At 45.7% G+C, this 25,275-nt stretch overlaps 3 protein-coding genes across 6 annotated transcripts in view; all 3 read right to left on the reverse strand.

Annotated features, from left to right (window-relative positions):
* Positions 1–1,662, reverse strand: part of LOC143514202 (stabilin-2-like) — a 35,625-nt gene extending 33,963 nt beyond the window's left edge. For 2 of the 3 annotated variants that reach the window (XM_077005115.1, XM_077005111.1), the window contains exons 1-2: positions 1,425–1,662; positions 50–177 (exon numbers count right to left, since the gene is read on the reverse strand). In XM_077005115.1, the coding sequence (XP_076861230.1) occupies positions 50–177; positions 1,425–1,496 (200 nt within the window). In that variant the 5' untranslated portion in view covers positions 1,497–1,662. The remainder of the gene's footprint in view (positions 1–49; positions 178–1,424) is intronic. The other variant, XM_077005114.1, reaches the window with a different exon arrangement.
* A 5,805-nt stretch (positions 1,663–7,467) lies between these two features.
* wnt16 (wingless-type MMTV integration site family, member 16) lies at positions 7,468–11,882 on the reverse strand. The gene is made up of 4 exons (XM_077005147.1): positions 11,375–11,882; positions 10,980–11,206; positions 9,565–9,851; positions 7,468–8,765 (listed from the first exon to the last, which is right to left on the reverse strand). The coding sequence occupies exons 1-4, from the start codon at positions 11,467–11,469 to the stop codon at positions 8,301–8,303; spliced, it is 1,074 nt and encodes a 357-aa protein (XP_076861262.1). The 5' UTR covers positions 11,470–11,882; the 3' UTR covers positions 7,468–8,300.
* Positions 11,883–12,875: 993 nt separating this feature from the next.
* The window catches only part of cped1 (cadherin-like and PC-esterase domain containing 1), a 46,077-nt gene continuing 33,677 nt past the window's right edge, over positions 12,876–25,275 (reverse strand). The window contains exons 15-21 of one of the 2 annotated variants that reach the window (XM_077005155.1): positions 20,476–20,593; positions 19,331–19,467; positions 17,353–17,573; positions 16,546–16,647; positions 15,726–15,813; positions 15,357–15,503; positions 12,876–13,961 (exon numbers count right to left, since the gene is read on the reverse strand). In XM_077005155.1, the coding sequence (XP_076861270.1) occupies positions 13,707–13,961; positions 15,357–15,503; positions 15,726–15,813; positions 16,546–16,647; positions 17,353–17,573; positions 19,331–19,467; positions 20,476–20,593 (1,068 nt within the window). In that variant the 3' untranslated portion in view covers positions 12,876–13,706. The remainder of the gene's footprint in view (positions 13,962–15,356; positions 15,504–15,725; positions 15,814–16,545; positions 16,648–17,352; positions 17,574–19,330; positions 19,468–20,475; positions 20,594–25,275) is intronic. The other variant, XM_077005154.1, reaches the window with a different exon arrangement.

A 25,275-nucleotide genomic window follows, 5' to 3' on the forward strand; every position in this document is an offset into this window, starting at 1 on the left:
GTTGGATTTTCAGAGAATCTCATACACACACAAATACACACAAACACACCTGCAGTCTTGTCTCCCTTTGCCTGGTGTTTTCTTGCTATAGCCTGGTGGACACTCCACTAGTTGACTTATGGAGCAGGAGTGGCAGTCTGTCTTTGTCATGACCTGAATACTCTTATCACAGCGATTCTAGCGAGAACACACACACACACACACACACACACACACACACACACACACACACACACACACACACACACACACACACACACACACACACACACACACACACAAGCATGAAAAATGCATAACAGACTGAAAAGTATGACAGACTGATACTATTCATGTGAATAACCTCGGATGTGTAGAAAGAATTAGATAGAAGATATAAACATACTGCGTAAATTTATTAAAGACAGATAAGTGCTTGATCTTAGGTACAGTTGAAAGCATGACCGCTACATTTTTCACACAGTCAATGCGAACACAGTCAATACGAACACATTCAATACGAACACAGTCAATATGAACACATCAGTATGAACACATCAGTATGAACACATTCAGTATGAACACATCAGTATGAACACATCACTATGAACACAGTCAATATGAACACATCAGTATGAACACATCAGTATGAACACATTCAGTATGGTCCATTTCAGCATTACCACCTGCTCCTCATCCTCAAAACAGATTAGCTTGGCTCAATAACAATTAAATGATAAAACCACAGAGCTGATTAAATCCATCATACTGTAGTGTATGTCAGTGATATCATAAGCATGTGAGTTAGAAATGTGACAAAGGTTCACAGAATGTTTTTCTCTCAGAATGTCTTCTGTTAATTCATTTGTTAATTTCTTAAATTAATTTGTATAGCATTAATTAATTAATTTTTTAGCATTAATAGCTGCAAATAACTGGCCGGTGACACTGTAAGGAACCAATTCACTTCAGTAAGGAGGCTTAGGCACATTATCTAGATCTCTGAATCCTCTGAGAAGTGATGGTCCTTCTGCTGAAGTGGAGTTTAACACCACTAGCCTTTCAGATAGATGCAGCTTTTCCAATAGACAGATGCAGTATGTATGTTACAGTCGAAGTAGACATAGACCCTCTGAGCAACATTCTCAATATATCTACTCAGTGTTTACTAAGCAAATATACCTGCACATGTATTTGCTGCCAGAATACCTCTCAAAAAATATATATTTTTAGCCTGGCCAGGAGCACGGATAACCCCTCAACTCAGTGTGCAGCAGCAGTGGTCAGAATACAGCAACAGGTCAGAAACTCAGCATGTTAGCAACAGGTCCCAGATCAGTTACCTTCTCCTATATCACTGTAGTAAGAGCATAAAGGATGTGAAGCAGCTGGAATGGAGATAACCAGTGCAGTACCATTCAGGAGTGTGTGAGTGTGTGTCTCACCTGCACAGCTGCCGAGTGTGTCCCCATAAGGGTGAGCAGGAGCAGCGTTCCAGTTGCGCCCACACGGGTCATTCTGAAGTCCGTGACCCAGTTCGCCCTGCGGCCCAGTCGCGACGATGCTCCTCGCTGGACTGGTAGCACTGGTGCCGCTCCTCTGCCTTTTCACCACCTCTCGAATTCTCCTCCTCTCCTTCCTGGAGCAGTGGAGGACTCGGGGGCCTTCCTCTCACACCCTTTATTTCGGCTTGAGCCCTGTCAGCAGCCAGGAAAGGGTCTTGGGTTTTGTTTGGTGCATGTGTGGGACGGTGGGGGAGGGGTGTGGGAGAACTATAGGAGTCAAAGAAACAAGAGTCTACGTGCCCTGTTGGATCAGAAGGAGACAGCAGATCTTCTGAGTGATGGTCATCAGCACTAGCTATGCTCACGCTGACACAATAGCTGGAAACCACGAGACTAGAAATCAGAAACATAGAAAGCTGGAAATGAGACGGACAGTTTTAGCTGCAATGAACATACATGTGTTTTCTTGGTGTGTGTGTGTGTGTGTGTGTGTGTGTGTGTGTGTGTGTGTGAGGTGGTTGTTAGAGCAAGCTGCAGAATTACAGGATGTCCTTTGTCATAAAGAAGCAGGGCTAATGGGGTGAAGATTCCACACACACATCCACACACACTTCCTGCACGTTCTGCTGTGTCACTGCTTTCCAGACCCCAGAAGTTTGAAGCTCAGAAATGCCCTTTAGACAGTGTGTGTGTGTGTGTGTGTGTGTGTGAGTAGCTATCTGTAGAAGCATGTGTGTAACTGTGAAAGCATGTGTGCATGTTTGTGTGTAGCTGTCTGTGGAAACCTATGTACTCCTGTTTGTGTGTGTGTGTGTGTGTGTGTGTGTGTGTGTGTGTGTGTGTGTGTGTGTGTGTGTGTGTGTGTGTGTGTGTAGCTGTGGAAGCAGCGACAATTCAATTCAAGAATGTTGAGAATTGATTTGATTTCAGATTAAAATGTACAATATTGTCCACATATGTTGGACAATTCGGTCTACCCACATCAGTACGGTCCACCTACATTGGTCAGTATGGTCCACCTATGTGTCCACCTATGTTGTAAAATACAGAACACCTGCGTTGGACATTACGGTCCACCTATGTTGGTTTGGGAAGTTCAAAAAAGCTCAAACGTTGTTGCCCAGTGTGGTGATGGAGCTGTGCGTGGGGAGGTTAGCGCTTCTAAGGAATTTCACACGAATCCTCTCCCTGTCAGTTCAGCTTCATGTTTTTGTCTATGAAGTTCCTCAGCTATTGTCATGTGCAATAGGTCCCTTAACAGCCCACCGGCTTCATGATGGCAGATTTGTAAGAACAGCAGTGCTGATGTTTGGCCTGGACCCATCCTTCTCTCGGTAGGTTTGTCCACAGTCAGTGGTGCTGTTTCCTGTGGGTTGTGGACTATGGTGAAACTAGACCTTTATTGTTTATTCTGACCTCATTGTTGATCTCCCAGTGTAAAGGTGTTTTATGGGCTCTGAGGTGAAGGGCACGGAAGGTTCTGGACTGCTCTGAACTCCAAGGCCTCAGGAAGAACAGTGTGTTTTACTTCCTGGCAGAAACATATATCACCTATAGCCTATCAGATACCACCTAGTCAAGAGTGTATACAGAATACAATATTACGTAAAAAAAAAAAAAAACTTGTTTCATAAAATAATTTAATTGATACAATGTTATTGGCATTAGTATTTTCATGATTAAGACTCTTGATCATATTAGAAAACCATCTGATAAAAGACCCTTCAGGCACTTTGAAAGTACCAACTAGTAACTGCTCATAGCTGTTCATAGCTGTTCATAGCTGCTCATAGCTGTTCATAACTGCTCATAGCTATTCATAGCAGTTCATGCTTGAGGGATTCTGTTATTGCTGATGTTCCATTGGGTTCCTGGTGATCTCTCCACACCAGCACAGGTTAATATTTATCAAATCAAATTAAATAATTTTTTTATATAGCGCTTTTTACAACAGTTGTTTTCAAGGAATTTTTAAGCCTTTGAAGCACAGTGAAATGCAGAAAGCAGCTTCCACAGCCATGAAGGTCGTCCCTGCACTAGTGCTGGGTCTACGTTACACATATATGGAGCAAAGTTTGCAGGAAGACCCAGAGGAAACGGGCCAGATGTTTCTCCTGCTGCTGCCCTCCTCTCTCTGTCCGGATATGCTGTTCTGTCCCTCTGGATGATCTTCGTCTCTGTTCTTTCTGCCATCAGTAACTCACTGGTCATCGTGGTCATGATACGGAAGTGATCGCTCTTCATCCTCATCTTCATCCTCACCTTCATCCTGGCTCGTGAGCATGCTCGTGAGCAGCCATCGCCACGGTCACCAAATTCTATGGACAGTTCTGCGTCTTCCAGGGGTTCTCAGTCAATGTCTTTCTTATACCAACATACACACCAGGCAATTAAAAGCACTTAATGTCTATGACATCATCAAAAAGAGCCTGTTTAATTAGTAAATAGTTTAATAAAAAAGAAATTCTAAGCTAATAACTAAGTTAACTGACCTGCCAAAGCCTCTGATCATCAGATAAGCACAATTTTATTAAACTCTTATTTTCTTCTGCTAAAGAGATGATTACGGATAGGGATGTGCATATTTTCTAAGCCAAAATTGTAGTTGAGTCCATCGTTGTGTGTCGTCCTGAGTTCATCTGTAAGGGTTGGCTTCAGGATTGGACCACCATCAGCCACCAGAGGAAGCCTGCGAGGTAATCAAGCCAAATGAGTCTCACCTGGTTAACTTGGGTCCAACAATTCCCTCTTCTGGAAAGTCACCACGTGTGTGTGAATATATATATTCACAAGAATTTCCTTCTGGGATCAATAAAGTATGTATGTATGTGTCCATACATACATACATAGGCACACTGCACTGTGCAAAAGTCTTAGGCCACCATTATATTTGTATTTTAGTAATGGCATAATGACAATATGAAATATGAAATATGCCCACAAAATTGAAAATAAAAAACATTTAAATTGTTAGACCGGTCAGTTAGCTTCGTTCATTTAAATTTCTTCTTAAAATTAAACAGGCTCATTTTGATGATGTCATAGACATTAACTACTTTTGATTGGCTGGTGCATCAAAGTTGTTGCCCTCAGGTCACCCTTGACTTCAGGAGGTGCGTTCAGTCCCGCCGCCTCCCTTTGTGCCCCATGTCCTGCAGGCCTCTTCTGCGTCTCCACACTCACACTGCTGACCTATGAGTGCTGTCACAGGCCTGGTGTGGCTCCACGGCTGTTCTGGGCCACAGTGCCCCTGCTGGACTGGAGCTCCAGTGAGCGCGCAGACCTTGTGCTCTCTGGACTGGGAGGAGCACAACTGCATCATCCACAGATACCTGATCCCCTACTGGCTTCCTGGTGCCCACCGTCATCACGGGAGAGAGCTCTGAACTCTATGGCAGAGGATAGTTTATTACTAACATTCTAGAATAGAATAGTTGGTATGTAGGTGTGGCACTTGAACTGTGGCACATAGCATCACCTGCGAGGTGACACCAGCATAGCACAGCACCACCTGCTCCAACCTATGGGCCGAAGCCCACAACTGCAGAACCGCAGAACCCAAGCCACAGAGCTCCAGAACCCCAGAACCTCAGCAAAGCCTGATGTTACACAAGACTGCAGTGCTGTGCACTCTGGGCAATAAACAGGATCTGATTAGCAACTAGATGTTCAGCTCTGAACTTTCTAAAATGCATAAAGGTGATTTCCAGAAAAATTCATTTTTAGCTTTATGGCACTATATTACAATGAAGATGTTTTCCAGAAATCAATGAGATTTTTTTCTATGTAATTACAATATTATAAATGTATTACGTGTTTATTTCTGCATTACTCAGTGTGTAACGCTGCCCACTAGGTGGAGACAAAGAGCAGCTCACTGGGTAAAGTAATAAAACATCCCCAAAAATTTGAATGAGAATGACAACTACAAAGTGTTGGTCATCATTATGCAAATGTAGGCAAGCTTTCTGTATTAGTATTCTCTCAACTCTTTAACTGACATTTGTCTTTTAAATGTCTTTTAAATTTTGTATTTTAAATGGAATTGTAAGAACCAGAATCCAGAATGTTCTGTGTCCCTTCCTAGATTACTTAATGCATTTATTCAGCTGGAAAAGAAGACATCAGTTTTAATTTTGGGTGGAGTACATCAAACATATACCACAGAGCGACACAGCAAGATATGGGGGTAATGAGAGAAAATACAGAGATTTAGCATAGAAAAATAAATTACAAAGTAGAGAGTGCAAACAACAGAGACTTTGTGTGAAGAGGGTTGATTGATTGCTATTATTAAAGAACTACAGACTGGCAGAGAGAGCTCAGTAACCCCCCCACCACCTCTGGCCTTCTGCAGCACCATGAGGCCCAGCCTCGAGCCCCCACAGACTTCTGGGAACGTTTACAGATCGCGGCAGTCATCACGGCGCAGAGCGCAAAGCGCGTTACTTTTGGCCAGAGGCACTAACTCTGCTTGGCTGGCCAGAGCTGACCGTTGAGCCGCAGACAAAAGATGAGCTATGGCCCAAATGAGCCGTGGTTACGGTCTCTGCCAGCCAGCATGGGGCGAACGAACATCAAAGTCCATGTGCGAGTGCCACCACGCCGCCCTGCTGGCCACACCGCCGTAGTCCAAGCTGTGGGTGAGATGACGTGTCCCACATTGGCAAATAACTACACAGCTCTTTGTAATTCCACAGCATTGCTTTCCACTGGTCTTACTTACTTTCAGAGGCCTTGAATGATTGCATGCACATGCCTTAGATTCAGTGGAGCTCAAACTGAAGGCAGCAGGAACAGTTTCATTTTTAGATTAAGGGATGAAGAACGGAAAAGTTCCAATAATCCCTGCGATTCCGTTTCACCTCCTGGAGGAACGTTTCTCTCATTGTTTTGACAGTTGGGTAGGGGAGACGGTTCTTCAGCTCACAGCACATTTAGCAAAGGAGTTCCATGTCATTAACACAACAGTGGTGGCAGACAAGACAGCACAACTGCGAACTGCATCAGACCAGGCTCACACCTTCACACGACAGTAACTCTGTGTGGCCAAGTATCCAGGTGTGCAAGAAGAAAAAAGCACTTGGCGAGCACCTGGGTGGTTGGCCTGAGCTGCGGACCGGGGGCTCCATGTGGACTTATTCAACTGAATTGCTCTTCACATTCACTCACTGGTCCAAAAAGTCACACTCAGCCTGGTCTTCAAATCTACTCTGACGATACTGGGAATACAAAGGTCATTAGCATTAGGTCATCAAACCAAGATAATTCTAACTGTGAACGGCTGAAATTTGGCTCAGCCGAACCATGATTGACTGACAAAGTTTGCTGAGGGATTTGTGCATTGTGCAATCTGGAGTGGAATGAGCTTTTGCAGTCATCGCACTTAATTGTAAGGAACAACTGATCAAATGTTATTTAGACATTTATAGAAGATCTGCTAAGGGCTAAAAATCTAAAATACAGTTACCACAAACAAATCTTTTAATGCATAACAGTTGAGATGCTCCCAAATGAAATCATTTATTGAAGTACAGATGGAGAGATGATTTGGATCAGGATAGCACACTGATTTCCACTCGGAGACTCTGTTTCTCATTACTGTTACTCCAGAACGTAGCAGTACGCTCCACTCGAGAGTCCCTCAGCTCGGACCTCACGCTGATGGGGCCTGAGGCGGACAGGGCTTGGCAGACACAACCGATGCAGAATGATGCCACTGCGGCTGTTTGTGTGGAGCTGTGAAAGACCTCGCAGAAGCACCTTGTCCGACATGACGTCCCACACACCCACCCCTCATGAATGAAGATTCACCGCACCCATCAGACCTGTCCAATGGAGCCCAGACTCACAATATCTGCAGGATCCTCTCTGCGGAAGATAGTGAAATGTGTATGTGTGCATTTCTTAGGAGTATTTAGCTTCAGGTTTAAATAACAAGGGTTCTCTTGCTTACTCAGGGAGTGCGGCTGTGTTAGGGGGGCTCTTGCGTTAGCTTTTAGGGGGCCTGTTTAAGAGAAAACACTTGTGGCATTTGGCACAGTTCTGCGATTTCTAGCAAAGCACTACTTCTTGTTGAGAGGCAAAAAGGTAAAAAGGGACCTACAATAAGGAGACAAAAGACGCAGATAGCATTGAAAACTCATTACTTATTACTGTACATCTGGACACAAAATACATCATTCAATATGTACAACTTTTCAAACACTTTTGGATCTGATTTTTAAATGAAAATGTCTTTCCCCTACGCCCTGGGAAAAGTAACTGCACTGATATCATCTAAGGGTTCAGAATACATGATTTACCATAAGCATGATTATAGTAATTTCTATAATTTTCTATTTACACTTAATATAGTTTCTAGAAATAGAAATTGTATCCCTTTTGTGTTCCTGTATGAATACTGCAAAGTGGGACACTGATTCTGTAACCAGGTGAATGTTCACAAGCATAATGATGAGCCGAATCTATAGAAATAAGATTCCATTTCTATGCTGACATTCATATGGTGTCTTGGCTCCTTGGTCCAGTCTTGCTTGAATAGGAAATCAGTCTGCAAAGTGTATCGGGTCATTTGAAGGGATTAGGTTATCCATCTCTGTCACCAGTTCCCACTGTATCACCTCAGCACCTTCAGTTATCACTTCGCCAGCTTCCTGAGGATGTATCGTTCAGAGAAATCAAAGCTTTTGGACAGGAACAAAACGTGTGCGCCACTTCCTGTTCCTGGAGCAGGGCCAGAAGCAGCCAAGCCCCTCCCCCACAACCACCCAATCAGGCGTCAGCTGTTCCTGGTTCCTCTTCTCTCCCCGCCTTCTACTTGCACGTGTACACGTCGTGCATGGTCTCGCACCGGCGACAGCGCACGTAGCAGCACCACACGAACTTGCATTCGCACCGCTCCACGTGACGTACCACGTGAGTGTTGTAACCGCGGCCGCAGCACAGAAGGTCGCAGCCGTCCGGGCCGGCGGACGTGCGGTTGCAGCGTCGGCCGCGTGTGCCCACCACGCCCCGTCGCCGGTCCTCCAGGCAGTAGTTGGGCGACTTGCTGAGGAAGACCAGCTGGTCACGTGTGACGGACAGGCGGCGCTGGTCCTTGTCCCTGCGGCGAAGCTTTCGAGGAGGCCGCTCGAGCACCTGCACGCTGCTCTCGTAGCGCTCCTTCAGGTAACCGCCCACGCGCTCGAACGGCGCCATCGTACGCCAGCACGTCTTCACCGCGCACGAGCCCGACACGCCATGACAGCGGCAGTCGGTCAGCATCGTTTTGGCGATGGCCTGCGGGAGGGAAGGACGCATGAGCATCTAGGGACCAGAGGGGTGGTCCGCTTGCTAACAGAACCAGAACAGTTACGTTAGTTCACATATTGGTCTGTGAGTCCCTGTGAACTCCTTAAACTGTGTAAAAATCAATACTTATCCCAGCATGGCATTGTGCCAGCTTTCAACATTCTCTATATGGCAGACATCCAGTCAAACATAGATCTCGTCTCTGAAGCACAACCCCAGGATTTGGGGCTGGGGTATTCATGCGTTCTGCTTTGTAGTTCCTAACCAAAGCCTTGGTATAGTGTCTCTAAATTTGGTCAAGAAAGATTGGAAACTTGCCCTCTTATTTCCGACTGGCAGATGTATACCTATTCCATTAATGGAGAACAGACTCTGAATAAGGGCTGAAATTCATCGAACAGACAAGTTGCTGGAGTTCCAGCAATCGGCGTAACTTACTGTACTCTTTTGAATTTCTTCTTTTTATTGCCGGACAGATAAAACATGCTCAGCATGTGGCACGGTAGCACATTCACGTTTTGGACAGTTTGGGAGACGTTTGCATGGTTTCCATGAACATATCCAAGGGGAAGAGAGAATCAGAAGGGAAGGAGTGCGCACTTCAGAAGGGATTAGTCAGGGTTGTTGGAGGGAGTGAGACGAATTCACAGTGACGTAGCTGGCATACTGCACTCTTATTTTGGGGAAGAACCGATGCTTAAGCAGTTTAAGAAACGTTTGTGCATTTCAGGAACTCAGGAGGTCACCGGGACTATGGTCACCGCTCACCTGTCTTCCTGTCTCTCACCTGTCTCCCCGCCTCACTGTTATGCTGGTTCATGGTGAGCAGGGAGTCGACGACGCGACTCGAGGCGTTCCTCGCGGGGTGATCGATGAAGCGCCGGCTGAACCACGTGCCGTAGCCGATGTCGTCCGAGCAGCCGCCCCAATGCCAGCCCTCGCTGAGGGAGCCGCTGCCCGTGAGCGTGGTGTCGCACGAGCACTCCGTCATGTTGCCCGCGCTGCACGAGCGCGTCACCGCGTGCACCAGGCCCGCGGCCATTATGGCGTGGATGAACGCCGTCTCTTTCGTGCCTGTGAGCCAATGAGAGGACACGAGGAGGGAGACCGGAATAATGTCAGTCTAATGATTCATATTTAGCAAGTAATGCAACTGCCGACACTTAATCTTGGAATGATAAGAAATAGGAAAGAAAATACTTAACTTAAAGGATAACTAAGGCAGAACTCCTCTATATGTAGGGAATATTTCATTAAGATAGCCATAACAAATCATTGATTTAATCAACAATACAATGTAATTAACAATAATATTTTTATATCAATTGAGTGACCGAAAAGGTCGTTCAACGTTTTTTTTTATTTTACTTTACATACGCCGCACTTTTGAAGCGTATCTAGCATTGCACATGTTAAACATTAAAACTCATGCGTTAATACCCAATGATGAGTAAACCCAACAATAAAACGAATTGGCAACATCCATGGCAACCTGACCTTAACCTGAGAGTTATCATTTAATAAAGTATTCTTGCGCTTATATTTTTTTTCTTAAAGAACGCGAATAAAAACTTGGACACTTAACGCATGCACAACCAATTATATCATAGTATGCTACATTCCTTGGACATTCTTTTACTAAGTAAAGTAAAAAAAAAATCCATAGTTCAAACGAAGAAATAACGTCTGCACCGGCCATTGTACTTGATATAATACCTCTGGATTTAAATTGAGAAGCCAGAACTCCTGTGATCAAAGACAACGCTTGACCGTGGAGAGATTTCATACTAACTCGTTTAAAATGATGCAGATGTGCATATGGGCTGCCCCTCGATTTCACAGATCAAATTTCTTTGAGTATAAAAGGAAATTGTCTTCCAGAAATAAAATAATGTCGACCCGATTAACCCCGAAGAAATCGCTACTTAATAACAAACATTTCTTCAAGCGCAGCAGTTCGCGTTTGGTTCTCCTTCTGGCTTTTTTCAATCAATATTCACAGCAGATAACAACAAAATATGTAAAATGTATAGTCACATATTCGTAAAGGATAAACAGGAACAAAGACAAAAGTACAAACTTCGAATTCAGAGAAAATTATTATAACGTTACAGTCTGTTTGCGCCATATTTTACCCAAAGTCACTAATTAATAATTTCGTTCCTAAATAAATGTGTTTCTTAGAGCACAGGCTGTCCTCACCACTTGTCATCTCGTGGCCGAACACGGACGGGTCCCGTGTGGTGCTGCAGTTCCACCGCTCGTGTTTAAACTGGGTCTGGCACTCCGCGATGCCCAGGCGCGCTCCGTCCTTGATGCTCGGCAGCAGGTAGGGCCTCCGTTTGCACACCTCCTTCTGTTTGCTGGACAGGGGCAGATTCGCGCAGCCCATCCTGTCGGATACCCCTGCAGAGCTGATGCCCAGCCACCTGTGATGCGGGGTAGTGCGAGCAGGGATGAAAAGCTGGGGGCGATATTTTCCTCTCCTATGCTTAGACATATTACACCAAGCACGCAGGAAGAGAGTATGACAATCTGCTAACAATTATATTGGAACAGAATTGAGATTCATAGGGAAGACCACGGGGACTACTTACATCCAGGTTCCTTGGCAACACAGAGGGAAACTCGAAAGCAAAACGAGTAAGAAAAGGTCAAAGAACTGTAATCCCCAAATACTACTTTTCTCCATTTCCACCTCATTTAAAACTGTCGCTTGATACTGCGGAAAGGCAGCAAATCCATCCAGCACTCTGAACAGCTCATACTTGTCAACTACAGCGGATACTACATAATCCCAAACAGCCTCTTATCTTGACAAGAGTTTTCCACGTTTATCCATTGAAAGTTTGGCTGGGCTGTCAAATTCGCCTTGACGTTTACGACGCTGTCAAAGGCGCTAAAAGATCGTTTTGAGTCGGCGCGCCTGGATAAAGACGCGTACTGTTATACGCCGCTCTCAGAGAATTCGCTTTGAACTTTTCTCCAGCTTTACCCTGTCACATCCTGATTGGTGGACTGGCCTATTAATATTCAGAAGGTACACCCGTTCTCTGCGCTAATTGGACAGCACGTGTAACGAATCCGCGCGTGCAGGCTCGTGTGAAGAGAGCGGCGTGTGAAGACGCGGACTTTACGTGTCTGGCACGAAAAAGAAGTCATATTACCCATAACTTGTGTGCACTTGAATTCACCACAAAAAACATAACACAGAACGAAACGATTAAAAAATAAACTGAACTGCAAATAATAATAAAAAAAACAAAAACCGAAAATATCACGAAAAAGCAATGTATTTTTTTACAATTTAAAATTTATATATTTATTTGATTTATAAGACGTTTACAAATATCTATAAAAATACATTGATGGCGCTGAAGTAGAAAACTAGTAGTTATTTATGGCAGATATTAAAAAGAATACGAAAAAAGTACTGACAATACACTGACCTCTGCTTTGGCTTTTCATAAAAAATTGTGTGTAAATTGTGCGTATTGATGTTTAGAAGAGTAGAAAAGACATCAGTTATGATAAACTGACTCATTAATAAAAAAAAACGCTCTCGTGCTGGTCTTAAAAGAAGTGTTAAACCATAAATGAAGTCATGCCGTCGTGAATGAAGTGGACCACGGTATAAAAAAAAATCACGTCTGCAGAACTGTGAAGGTCACACTTTCGTTTACATTAAACGGGTTTCACTTAATTAAGTAGCCTATGTTTAAAAATAAATTATAGGATTATCATATTATACGCTGAGCAGCAAATAGACGCTTTAAAATCAATTGTGGCAGAGTTCTTACGATTTTACTTTTTACTTTTACTTTTAACAGTTTACTTGTTTACAATTCCCAGACTACAAGTCCCAGCGACAGTGGCACCACACCGGTAAATGGTGGGGAAGACGTGGCCGTCGTCGTGTAGATGAAGGCGACTGAAGCAATAGTACAGGTAGCTTAACCGACTGCACGTGTCACGGCTTTGTGCGGTGGCGACACAACGTGTTTTACCATATTTAAAAATAATATTAATCGTCTGGCTACACCAGCTTTAACAACAAAACACGAAAAGAATGTACTATGGCGTATTTATTAGTCCATAATATCACAGAAACCTGTTTAGATTCACAAACTCTATTTTAATTTGTAAATTATGTGAAAAACAAGGTGGCGCATTTCAGCATTCCAGAGTAAGAGTAGAAAAAAACTCATATGATCAAAATTCAGCTCACTGAACCGGAAACAATACATCAATTTTTGTAAACAGTATGTGCAAAATATTTTACACTCATCACATTGCCAACAAAAGCATTGAAATAAAACACATTTGTAGAAAAATATATGGGCTATAGAAACATGAGATACACCTAAGACTGACATAAAAAAATTTTTTAAGACCTTTGGCATAAAAGCAGCTTCTTGACACTTGAGGTTCAGAAAGTCACCTGGGCTTTCACAGAAGTGATACTGCAGCGTGACATCAAAGGCAGCGCAGAAATTCCCCAAAAGCATCCTGGGAAGGGTGCATCCTTGGTAGGGTGCATCCTAGGAAGGGTGCATACTAGGTAGGGTGCATCCTGTGACTTGCCAAAGAGCATAGTGGGCACATTGAGGAAAGATTCCTGCACTGTCTGAGTGGCCTGGACAGCCACTGTCTTGCAGTTAGTTTTGAACTGCAGCTGCTGAAGTCATTTTGGACCCCTCAAAACACACACACACACACACACACACACACACACACACACACGTGTGTGCACACGCTTTTGCTACTAAGCACTATGACTGAGCTGAAGCCACAGAAGTGAGAATGATTTCATTACATTCAATTATATACAAACTAGATATGCAGTTTCCTACAGGGTGGGCACGCACGCACACAAACACACACACGCACACACGCACACACTCACTCTTTTCACACACTCTTCAGCTGCTAGCTCGGCCTGTGTTGGTGCTGGTGTGTGGTAGCGTTGTGGACATCAGATGCACAAACTCTGCTGAGCAGGATCTCAGAGTAAACCTGGTTCACTGCACCCATCACGTGGTAGGACAGGCTAGGATGTGGCCTATCCCCTGTCTGCTGTACGCTGGCCCCGCCCACTGTGTTCCTGCCCACACTCTCTGCTGCACGTTCTATTTGTCCCTGCTGCCTGTGGGCCGTCACAGTGGGTAGCGATGGCTTACCGACCTGGGAAGGACAAATTAATGTTGATTAATCAGTGAACTGATTCATCCAGCACTGAAGCTTGATGTTTTGGTGATAAGAGTAAGCATTTAAATGTGTAGGATTCTTAATGAAACTAAGATATATGGTGAGGTGGTTTAATAGAAAAATGAAAAATGTCATTATGTTCTAATTATGATGTTGCAATGACATGTAATGTACTTTTTTAAGCACATATTGCCCCACACCCAAACCCTAACCCTAACACATATGACCATCACCATCATCAACATTTTAGGACTTTGCAATCTATGTAAAATGGATGATTTGGGCTTCTAAACACATGTTTTTTCAGTAACAGCTGAAAATCCTTTACCCTTGGTATGTTCTGGCATGTGAACTCAAAGCAGCAATAAAACACTTCCAAACTGGCCTCTCCCAAAAGGTAAAGCTTGTCTTAATCTGCCACTGGTGTGAGTCCAGGCTATTTAAAAGACAAGGCCACTCCACATGTATCCAGACTGAAGTGGGGTTTTCTGCAAATTCCATAACCTACAAAAATGGTTTCCTTTAAAGACCAATTCCTCGGTCTCGGTCCGGCCATGTGGTGGTGTCAGGTTGGAGCTGCTGGAGCAGGCGGGGGTGGAGACAGCCTGGTGAGTGCTGCTCTACCAGGGCCATATGCACAGAAAATGCCACCACTTCACACACTTTGTGTCTCCCTCATCTATTCCAAAACCTGCTCTTTACTGGCTGGTAAAACCTGCCTAATTGCTAATAATGCTAATTAACTGATATGATGGCAAATTTATAGATGAATAAGGAGGCAGCATGACTGCTCTTTAAAAGGAGCTTTATTGGTCTGGAAGTACAGGGTGTTTCTAGAAGGATCCGTGTATTTGAACTGAAAGGGCATGACCGTGATTGGAAGAATTACCTCTCTCACAAGTACACACACACACACACACACACACACACACACACACACACACACACACACACACATATATATATATATATATATATATAATAAATACAATTCTGGGACTGTAGTGGTTCCTGGCCTTCTGTTCCATAAGAATTGGGGTTCAGGTTAAAAGCTGGTGGGTCTGTGAACGTGCAGTCTGGGTGGTAATTGCAGCCTATAATTCTAGAACTGCACAACCGCGTTAAGAGCTGCTGTGTGTAATTCTAGAATCACAGAACCTCCTTTACAGAATCAGCCGTGCCATGCTGCCGCTACGTGATTGGCCTTCTCTGGCCAATGGGAGAGATGTCATGACCCAGCAACTTCACATTAGAGTAAGAATACACAGATTCCTCTGATGTCAATTTGTATATTAAATGTAAATCAGACAGTTAAAAATGATTAAAAAAAACTGAATGTAAAAAACATTCTTGATGTTATATTGCATGTACCTCATGGAAATGGCAAACACAGCGTCCCTGCAGGAACTCCTTGTAACGGCCCATAGTGAGGCTGAACGTGTCGATCACTTCATAGCCCAAGCACTTTGCACCTTCCAGAATGTTCTTGTTCATGCTGTCGAGCTTCCGCAACCCAGTCTGGAAAATGGAACACAGACCGTGAGCTACTGAAAGTCTGTGAGCATGAAATAAAGAGAATCCTTCTGAAGAGACAGTAACAAATAATCGCTACCAGTTGCTATGTCCAGTCAGCGTTAGCACGGCTGCTACTGACCCCTAGGTTTCTTTTGTTATTAGCTATAATAGCATTTTTTGAATAATGTAATGTCATAAGGCCTCTGTGAGGGAGACTTCACTCACCAGAGAGAGCGTGTGGATGCCGTCCACTGGAAGATGGAAGCCCATTCCCAAAGACTTCACCACCACCACGATGCTCTGCAGTCTCTCTCTGCATAGGAACGGACCAAACAGGATATGACATCATCCTTTTATCCAGTGTGGCACTTTTGTGAGATGTTTTAATGAAGCCATCAGGGCCCAAGCCAAGAGGATCCATGGTGACACTGCTTTAGACAAGTGAGGGAGAGCTAATGTGATGACGTGATTACTTCTGTCGGCTTACGTTTGCTTGGGAAACTAGAGCCTATTTCTTCAGTAAAAGCAAAATTATGATTCGTTCTTTCACTTTCCTTCAAAGTGTCTCCAGTTCTATTTTGTTCAGTGCCCAGGGTGCTTCAAAACAATCACACACACACCACCATTTCCCATTAGCTGTTGCCACATTTTCTTCCAGCTTCATGGATGGAGTCAGATTCGCTATTTGCAGTCAGCGTTAGATGATTATAGTTATGAGTGGTGTTTAAAGTGGCGCACTGATCTCTCCTTTATTAGTAAGTGAAGAAATAACTTCAACCACATGGTTATTCAGCATAAATCTTTTTTTTTATTTTTTATAAAAAATATATATATTTCTTTTGCTTCAAAAATGAATACAAAATGACAAGAAAATTGTAATAAAGAAAGATAGGGAAGACCTCCAGGGTGCAGGGAAGTGGGCAAATGTGTGTGTGTGTGTGTGTGTGTGTGTGTGTGTGCGTATGTGTGTGTGTGTGTGTGTGTGTGTGTGTGTGTGCGCGCGTCTGTGTGTGTGTGTGTGTGTGTGTGTGTTTGTATGTATTACCTCTCCAGGACTTGCTGTATGGTCTTCAGATGGTCCAGGTTGAGCCACTGGACCCCTCCAGCAACCAGCACTGTCTGAGGGGAGTTTTCCAGAGGTCGTGACCTGCAATGAGTTGGAGACCATGGTGTCACAAGTTCAAAGGCACAACCATTAGAAGAAACCATGGAACCAGCACTGTACAGGAGTGGAAAAGGACAATGGCACTCTGCACAGGAATGGCTTCTGTATTACATATACTTGTTCCGTTGATACACACAGCAGTAGCTGGATGTGTCCAGGAGAAACTACGCCAGCAGCATTTAGTCTTTACTAAGATGATCTGGTCTCGGGGACACACACACACACACACACCATAACAGCCACTGAATACGTGGATGTGCTTAGCAGGAGTGCGTTCTTGTACATATATGGTCTCAGTAACACTGATATCAGCCCGATTGTATTTATACTATCACCACTAGAGAACATGCACTCCCATTCTCACATAATACACACTTAGGGAAACTTACAACAGGGAGCTGTATTATATGGCTAATTAGTCCTCTACTGTACTTGAAAAAGCTGATAAATAACTCCATCTTTAGGGATCAAAAGAAGACACAGATGCCTGTTAATGCACAAGTGGGAGACCACACACACACACAGGCTCATAAATGCGAATAGACGCGTGCATATGTACAGAGGCACACACACACACACACACACACACACACACACACACACACACACACACACACACACACACACACACACACACACACACACACACACACACACACACACACACACACACACACACACACACACCTCTCTATGAGCTGTTGCAAGGCTCTCTGGAAGGTGGGTCTCTGGCTCTTCTGCATCCAGAACTGTGGGTAGTAAGAGTAGCTGATGAGCGTCCTGCCCTGGTTCAGGTTGTGGTAGACGATGGTGTCGTGAGCCTTGTCCCAGTCTTCCAGGGTGGTGTTCACTCGCTCCATCAGGTAGTACATCATGCCTCGGTTGGTGGAGTCTCCGATGAACAGGATCTATGAGGAGATCAGGACAGTGCTGTACGTATCCATGAATTAAAGAGCCTCAGACTATCGCATCGTCTTTCACATAACGTGTACAAAATCAAATATGTTAAATGAATGGTGATTGAGTGACTGGTGAGAGAGAAAGAGAGAAAAAAGAGGAAGAGAAAGAGGGAAAGAGAGAGACAGTTGAAGGGATACATGTGGACATGGATGAGTTTGCACTGTAGGCATGAGTCAACTCAGAAGGATCAACGTGTCCCAGACGAGTCTACACACACACACACACACACACACACACACACACACACACACACAATCACCATGGCATCGAAGACAAACAGTACAGATCAAATTCAAACAGACACACACGTCTGCCATCTCAGACCCCCCCACCCCCCCAACCTCCCATAGCCTCCTTCTCTCAGTGTGCTGCCATGGGTGAAGGAAGTGAGGGATGAATGAAAGGAAAAGAGAGAGGAGGAGGAGGGAAGGAGTAAACAAACGTGGCATTGTAAGGGTTGCTGGGAGTCGGCAGAGATCACAGCCTCTCGGTGGTAGTTCACAAGGATTTGATAAGATGGAAACGGAATCCATGATATATGTGTGTGCGTGCGTGCATGTGTGTGTGTGTGTGTGTGTGTGTGGGTGTGTGTGTGTGTGTGTGTGTTCAGGGCGAGGACAGTTTGCCTTAATCATGAGGACGCTGAAAGGAAAGACATTTTACACCAGTGGGAAGAGCCCTGGTCCTTGTACATGTGGGCGGGTATAAACAAACACCAGACACCCGAGTGTGACACGGGTGACCAGATAAGGCCGTTCTGAGATACACTTCAACTGGAAGTACCAGAAAGCGCAGACGAGCTACTCGTCGGCTAATGAAAGAGTGTCATGAGTTACAATACACTACATTTCCCAGAAGTCTGCTCTGCCAGACTCAGGACACAGTCCTTACGAGTCCTGGGTAATATTATAAATCGTGAGTGTGAGTGTGCAAAGGCTGATTAGAGGATGAGAGATTTTAAACTGTGTGTGTGCGTGTGCGTGTGTGTGTGTGTGTGTGTGTGTGTGTGTGTGTGTGTGTGTGTGTGAGAGAGAGAGAGATCTGGTGAACCTTAAACCAGAAATGTCCTGCTGAGAGCCGGAGTGCCCATAATATGGCTGTGCAGAGCCAGACTAGAGTCTTTAATGCAATCATTTACAAGATCTCTAATAAAATAATGCGGTGAGCTTCCCCCCCGCACATCCTGCTAAGCAGTGAGGACGTCAATGTGTTTCACAACTTCAGCAAATAACTACACCTATAACTACACAATAAACTACACCAACCAGCACTGGGGCAAGGGGCTGGTGGCAGAGTTTGGGTGTAGGTGGGGGCGGGGGTTCATTCCAGTCTAGCCTTCATTTTCCTTTCTCCTTGCTGGTCTTCTCCATCTTGCCTCCATCTTTGACGCCCCCATACCCCCCCCCCCCCCCCCCCCGCTGCGCGTGCGTAGCGAACGTAGATCATTACTTCAGCGCCTGTGGTCTGGCTTCCAGACACGTTCCGGAGAGCTGTGCCCTTTTTAAACAGTCTGCTCAACAGCCTGCTGGAAAAGGGGTCACGACCTGGCCGACCTCCTGCAGGGTCACTTCACCGTGCAGTGACGAGGCAGCGGCCGGGCCTCAAGGTGAGCCGAGACATGCCGTAACCCAAACATGGAGCCTGTACATATAGAATAAGAGTGCTAGCCTGTTTTAATGGCTGTGATGCTTCTTAATTGTGTTACCTTCCTGTCCATCATGCACTTCTGCAGCTCGGGCTGTTTCAGCAGAGGGTGGTAACAGTTGTCCGGTTGCCAGGTGACCTCCCTCCAATCACACGTCCTGTTGTCTGAACAGCTTAAGCACGGTACCACCCACCGTCCTGCGCACAAGCATTTCAAAAATGTTACAACTCAATTCCATTCAGTTGGAATGAATCTTAAAAGCCTTTTTAAACAATAGATATTGTCTCAAAGCAGCTTTACAGAGAACAAGTTAAGAGTCCTGGGACAAAGAGAAAAAAAAAAGTTATTTGGGTGCAAAGACAAAACGTTGGGAGGACGAGACATGAAAGGTAAAGCCTCATCCTGTGAAAGAAAAGAGCACAAAGTGGTGAAAGACGTGCAGATTATACCTGAGCAATGATTTAATGAGTATGAATAGAAACATTTCCACCCTCTTATCCACAAATGCAGTCCAAAAGACCAAAATACATCCCACCATCATCCAAAAAACCATCACCCAAAAACGCTGCCCACCATCACCCAAAAATACTCATCATTGCTCATCTAAACCTACAATTCTACTACCCAACACACACACACACACAGAGCAATAACCCTTCACTGGTCCAAAGCCTTACGTCTTACCCTCCTGACTCTCTGGCCTGCTGAGTTTGATGACATTTTTTACAAGGCCACTTGATCTCTGGGGCCTATGACCCAACATGATTAAGCTGCCTCTCACATATGTGCACACACACACACACACACACACACACACACACACACACACACACACACACACACACACACACACACACACACACACACACACACACACACACACACATCGCACCAAAGAATAGCACTGGGATAGCCAGTGTTTCAAATAGTCTTGTACAGCCAGAATTCTCTAAATATGTTTTTGCACTTAACAGGATTGCGAGGAGGTGCAGAAGAGGGTTAGCAGTACACAGTGCATACAGCGGCGCTAACGCGTTCACACCCCATACAGGATGTTTACCTCAAAAGAAGCTGACGGGCAAATCTAGAAAGAGGACAACATGAAGGCACGGAGGCATGTGCAGCAGATTTGTTCTATTGTTGTGAGCGTAGCCAAGGGGCAGAGCCATAGATCAGAGGCAGACAGAGAAGTGGACGCCACTCACCAGGCTGGTCTCCTGAAGGACAAGGCCGGGATGAAGCCTGGGGTTCAACTGAAGACCTCTGCCCAGGAACCGGCTCCAGACCACACGGTTGATCAGGTCTGACCACTAGGCCACAGTCCTGTGCACGCACACGCACACACACACACACGCACGCACATGCACATACATGCACACATGCAGGCACGCACACAAGCATGCACATATGCGCACACACACACACACACACACACACACACACACACACACACACACACACACACACACACACACACACACACACACACAGAAGGAGAAAAAGGAATAATGTGATGCCCCATGGGGAGATGAAAGCCTACAGCATGACTGACGTTCTACTGACAGCTGAAGTGCTGAACACAACAAAGCCAGACTGAAGAGAAGTGGATTTTCTCGTGTGTTCTTCCACACTTTCCATCTCCTCTTTCATGTGGGCACCCCACGTCCCCTCAGACGAATCAAAGCGGGCCCGACCGCCCAGCGCCGCCGTCTGCCCCGCCGTTGGCATGCCAGACCTCAGGGGTCAGAGGTCAAACTAACCTAACAGTGGGGGAGGGGAAGTTTGTGGGAGGGGGCCCAGTAGCAGTAGCCCCGGGGTCTGCGTGTGCTACAGAGGGGAGAGGGCCCAGCTCTGATACCCACCCCCTCCACAACTCGCTCCCTCCGCCCTACACCCTACACAGGGGCCTGGCATGGCCACGCCACATTCCCCACCGGCCCGCCGCTGCTCTCGACAAAGTGCCACAAGATAACTTAACAGGGATTTTCTTGTTCGTACCTGCGCATGGTGTATGCCCACAAACACGGGTGGGCCTTTTGATTCGAAGCGCGGGCGCATAAATCAGCGCGCCGGCCCCTCCCGCTCGGCCGGCGGAAGCCGTGCGCCGGCCGGCCCAGAGACTTCACACCCTGGTGCCAAAGAAAAACGTTTGTGATGACAGCACGTTTAGACGTGCGCCATTTTCCCTCCTTTCTTCCGTGCCCCTCCCCCACACGGCTGTGGTCCTAGCGGGAAGAGGAGTGTAGCGCTACGTTTGACGTTCTTTCATCTGCACTGTTGATTGGCTAGCGGAGCGAAGGAGCTGAGACAACAAACCAACATTTCTTCAGCATGACCTGTAGCTTAAACAAAATATGAAATTAAGAAAATATTGTATTATTTAAATGAACTTATGTAATATGTGAAAAGGTGAATTCTGCCTGCTTTGTAAGAACTACGTGGCTCACACAGCACTGCTGATCTCTGATCTAAAGTCTCTGAAGATCTAAAGTGATTATGTGGGTGTTCATATATTTGTGCATGTGTGTGTGCTTGACTGTGTGTGTGTGTGTGCTTGACTGTGCATGTGCATGCGCACAGTTTCTAATGTGGAGAACCAAAAGCAGAGTAATCTCCCGTGATCAAAGCAGTGGGCTAACCCACGACGATAGAGCTGTCCGGATTATTCCGTTAGATCACGTTCTCCGTGGCCACACTGGGCAGGGATTTCCCTGCGAGGCACCTGCTCAGGGCGGGGCTTGAACAAAGCCCCCGACGCTCTACAGCAGGGCAGTGGTCAGCCTCAACCCCCCCCCCCCCGAGTCTGTCCACCAGGGGAAAGCACAAATCTCTCAGGGAGAAGACCGTCCCTAAAGAACCAGGCTGTAATGAACTGGCTTAGGCATACAAAGGCATGACCTGTGCTAATGCCGGATGAAAGAGATAAAAACATACACATGCGAGACCAGGAGTGGCCTGTCCCCCAGCTGATGAAGGAGATGCTTCCAGAAGGATTCAGTCCTGACTGCACAGGACATAAGAGCTGTGGTCTGCTAAGAAGTCCATCACAGAAGAACAATCTTTATTGGACCTCTAAATAAAACCATTCATTGACATACTTCCAGCAAACCATAGACCAGTCCAGTGTCTCTTGGCTTCTGATGTGATTATGTCAAGATTCCATCAGCAAATCTAAATCACTGTTGGACTTCTGTGCAGTCCTGAATTATAGATCTGCAATTAACCTCCAGCTTCCCCGCCAGCCAACAGAGTCTCAGAATCTCATTGATGCCAGATGATGATGATGATGATGATGATGACGATGATGATTGGAGCAGATGTGACTATTTCAGCTCATTTGTGGCCAGCCCTACACAGGCTTTGTTTTGACAGGATGAAGTGCCCTCACAAAGAGCGTTCCATGTAATCCTGCGGAAATAGGATTAGATACATCGCAAGGCTATAATCTTATGGTTGGGCTTACGGCTAAATCCCACGCTGTGTCCAGACTCTCAGCCTCATGAAAGAGAGTGGCTGGAGGAAAAACGGCAACAACTTAGAACAATTTTAGCATTCCTTTTATGGGGGGAGAGCAGAGACAGATCAAGATAGAGAGAGAGAGAGAGAGAGTGGGAGAAAGAGGGAGAGAGAGAGAGTGGGAGAAAGAGGGAGAGAGAGAGAGTGGGGGAGAGAGGAGGGGGGTGTGGGAGGTGGAGAGTGGGGGGGAGTCAGGGGAGAGAGGGACACAGTGATCTGAATTTGTGGTATTCGTGCGAGCGTCTTCCATTGGGCTGAGAGCCTAGAGACCGTCTGCTTGTGAGGTCAGTGTGTGTGAATTACAGGAGCAGAAACACAAAGGAGGTGATTGGGAGGTTCAACACCAGCATTAAAGGAGCTGTAGGAGACCAGCAGTGTTGGGACTGTACAAGAAATCAAATACATAAAATTACAGATCCATGAGTGTGAGAGGAACCATGAAAACAGACATACAGTATGCTACACATGCTTTTTATAATACACACACACTTTCTCTCTCCCTCTTTCTCTCTCTCTCTCTCTCTCTCTCTCTCTCTCTCTCTCACACACACACACACACACACACAGCCTTTCTTTCACTCATGTGGCCTCTGGACTTTGGGCCAAATGCCTTTTTCGCTGAGTACTGGCTAGGAATTTCCACAGGGCATTGCAATCAGAAATTCAACTAAACAAAAAAAACTGACAGATAGAATTCACCATTCAAGGTCTTTGTATAGGTATATCTCCAAACTGCTTTTTTGTATGTGAATTAAACAATTATTCCAAAGTATCAAAGTAGTATTTTCTTCTTTTTTGGTTCTGATTCTACCAAATAGTTACTGCTGTTAAGCCTTACAAAAAGCTTGTGCTCAAAATCTTTGCAGGGATAGGCCCTCTGCCTGTGCGTAACACAGTGCCTCTAACACCCTCAGTGAAGACATCACTTTAATCCTTTGACTGGGACAAGTGGGTTTGGAACTGAACATCCCTGCTGTTTGCCACATGCCCACAGCTCCATGATGGCCTGTGATGTCACTCTCCGGCGTCTCCTGCTGAGGGGGTCCAGAGAAAGACCCCTTGTCTGTCCACATCCGCAAGCAGGGCAAAAGGTAGCGGATGCTGACACAAACATGCACACACAGACACACAGACAAAAAAAAAAACTAATTATAGCCATACTCTCTCCCTCTTTTGCAATTCCCTACTTAAAGCGTCTTTGACACATATTCACACTTACACATGGATGTAATCTACTGGTTGGAGAAGACATAAGCCAAGAGACCCACCCCCAACTGTGCTGGGAGCCCTGACAGCCTGTACAAGGTCATGTGGGGGGGGCAGAGGGGGGTGGGGGGGGCTCCTCTCCCGGGTTGCTCTAACTCTCATCTTTGCAGGAGGTGAGAACGTTATTCGATCACCGGCAAATACACACAAGCACACACACGGAAGAGTGAAGGTGATCGTGCCAATGTGGCCACGTTAGCGCAAAGGCATCTGCGAGTGTTCGCACACACGCTCACGCTCACACGTGCGTGAAGACAACTCGTGTGATCTCGGCGTACCTGCTCAGCGTCGATAGTGGAGGAGTTGTAGGGAGGATCACGGCAGCGACAGCCCACACCGGGGGGCCCTAGCACATGTTCACACCTGCGGTGAGGTCACCATTACACGAGTACACAGGCTGTGCGGGATAAAGCAGGAGCAGGGATACAGAGCCCTGTGAGGCACACTGTACCTACATCTGGCTCTATACCATACACCTTCAGGGCTTGTGCATTAGTTATAGTGATATTAAAAAACTCCATGGACACGTTCCTGACCTCAGATCAGTGCATTGCAGGTTGATAGGAAACACATGAACCAACACTAAGATAGCAGTGGCTGGTTTCAATACAGTGATTACTGAGGCTTGCTGCAATTTACAGCTCAGGATGAAAGTTAAAGGTGGCTGGAGTCAACTGACGGGAGTCAAAGGTCACAACCTCTTATTGCATCATCAGCCTTTGGAGCTTGTCAATCTCAGGGAGGATCAAAGCGCACCGCGTCAGGTTTAGACCCAGCGCGTCCTTCAGCCACTTCTGCAGTTTCAAGCTAAAATGAGCGTTCTGACTGCAACTGTCCAAGCTTGTTTGAGCCGTAATGGAATGAAAGAAAAATTCATCCAGCTCCCCTTCAGCTTACATTAGCTGATCTGAAGAGTCAAACATGCAGCGAGACCAAGGAGCTAATCACGGTGGGGAAGAGGATACACAGACACAGGAGAAGGCCCCAGAAGCCAAGCTTTCTTTCTCTTTCACACACACACACACACACACACACACACACACACGCACGCACACACGCACGCACACACGCACGCACACACGCACGCACACACGCACGCACGCACACACACACACGCACACACAGAGTACCTTTAGAGCCAGCACTAATGTGAAATACAGAGGCATCAGATAAGACTCCCAATTACACAGAGGAAAGGAAGTCAGAGCAGTCAGTATCATCCC

The sequence above is a fragment of the Brachyhypopomus gauderio genome, chromosome 5 (genome assembly GCF_052324685.1).
Source record: "Brachyhypopomus gauderio isolate BG-103 chromosome 5, BGAUD_0.2, whole genome shotgun sequence".
NCBI classification, from domain to species: domain Eukaryota; kingdom Metazoa; phylum Chordata; class Actinopteri; order Gymnotiformes; family Hypopomidae; genus Brachyhypopomus; species Brachyhypopomus gauderio.

Coding starts and splice junctions, on each gene's coding strand:
- wnt16 (XM_077005147.1), bottom strand. CDS start 11,469: ATGGAGAAAAGTAGTATTTGGGGATTACAGTTCTTTGACCTTTTCTTA. Junction 11,207..11,374: donor TGTTGCCAAGGAACCTGGAT/GTAAGTAGTCCC, acceptor CCCGCATCACAG/GTGGCTGGGCATCAGCTCTG. Junction 8,766..9,564: donor ACAGTGAGGCGGGGAGACAG/GTGAGAGACAGG, acceptor TCCCTCCCGCAG/GCCATCGCCAAAACGATGCT.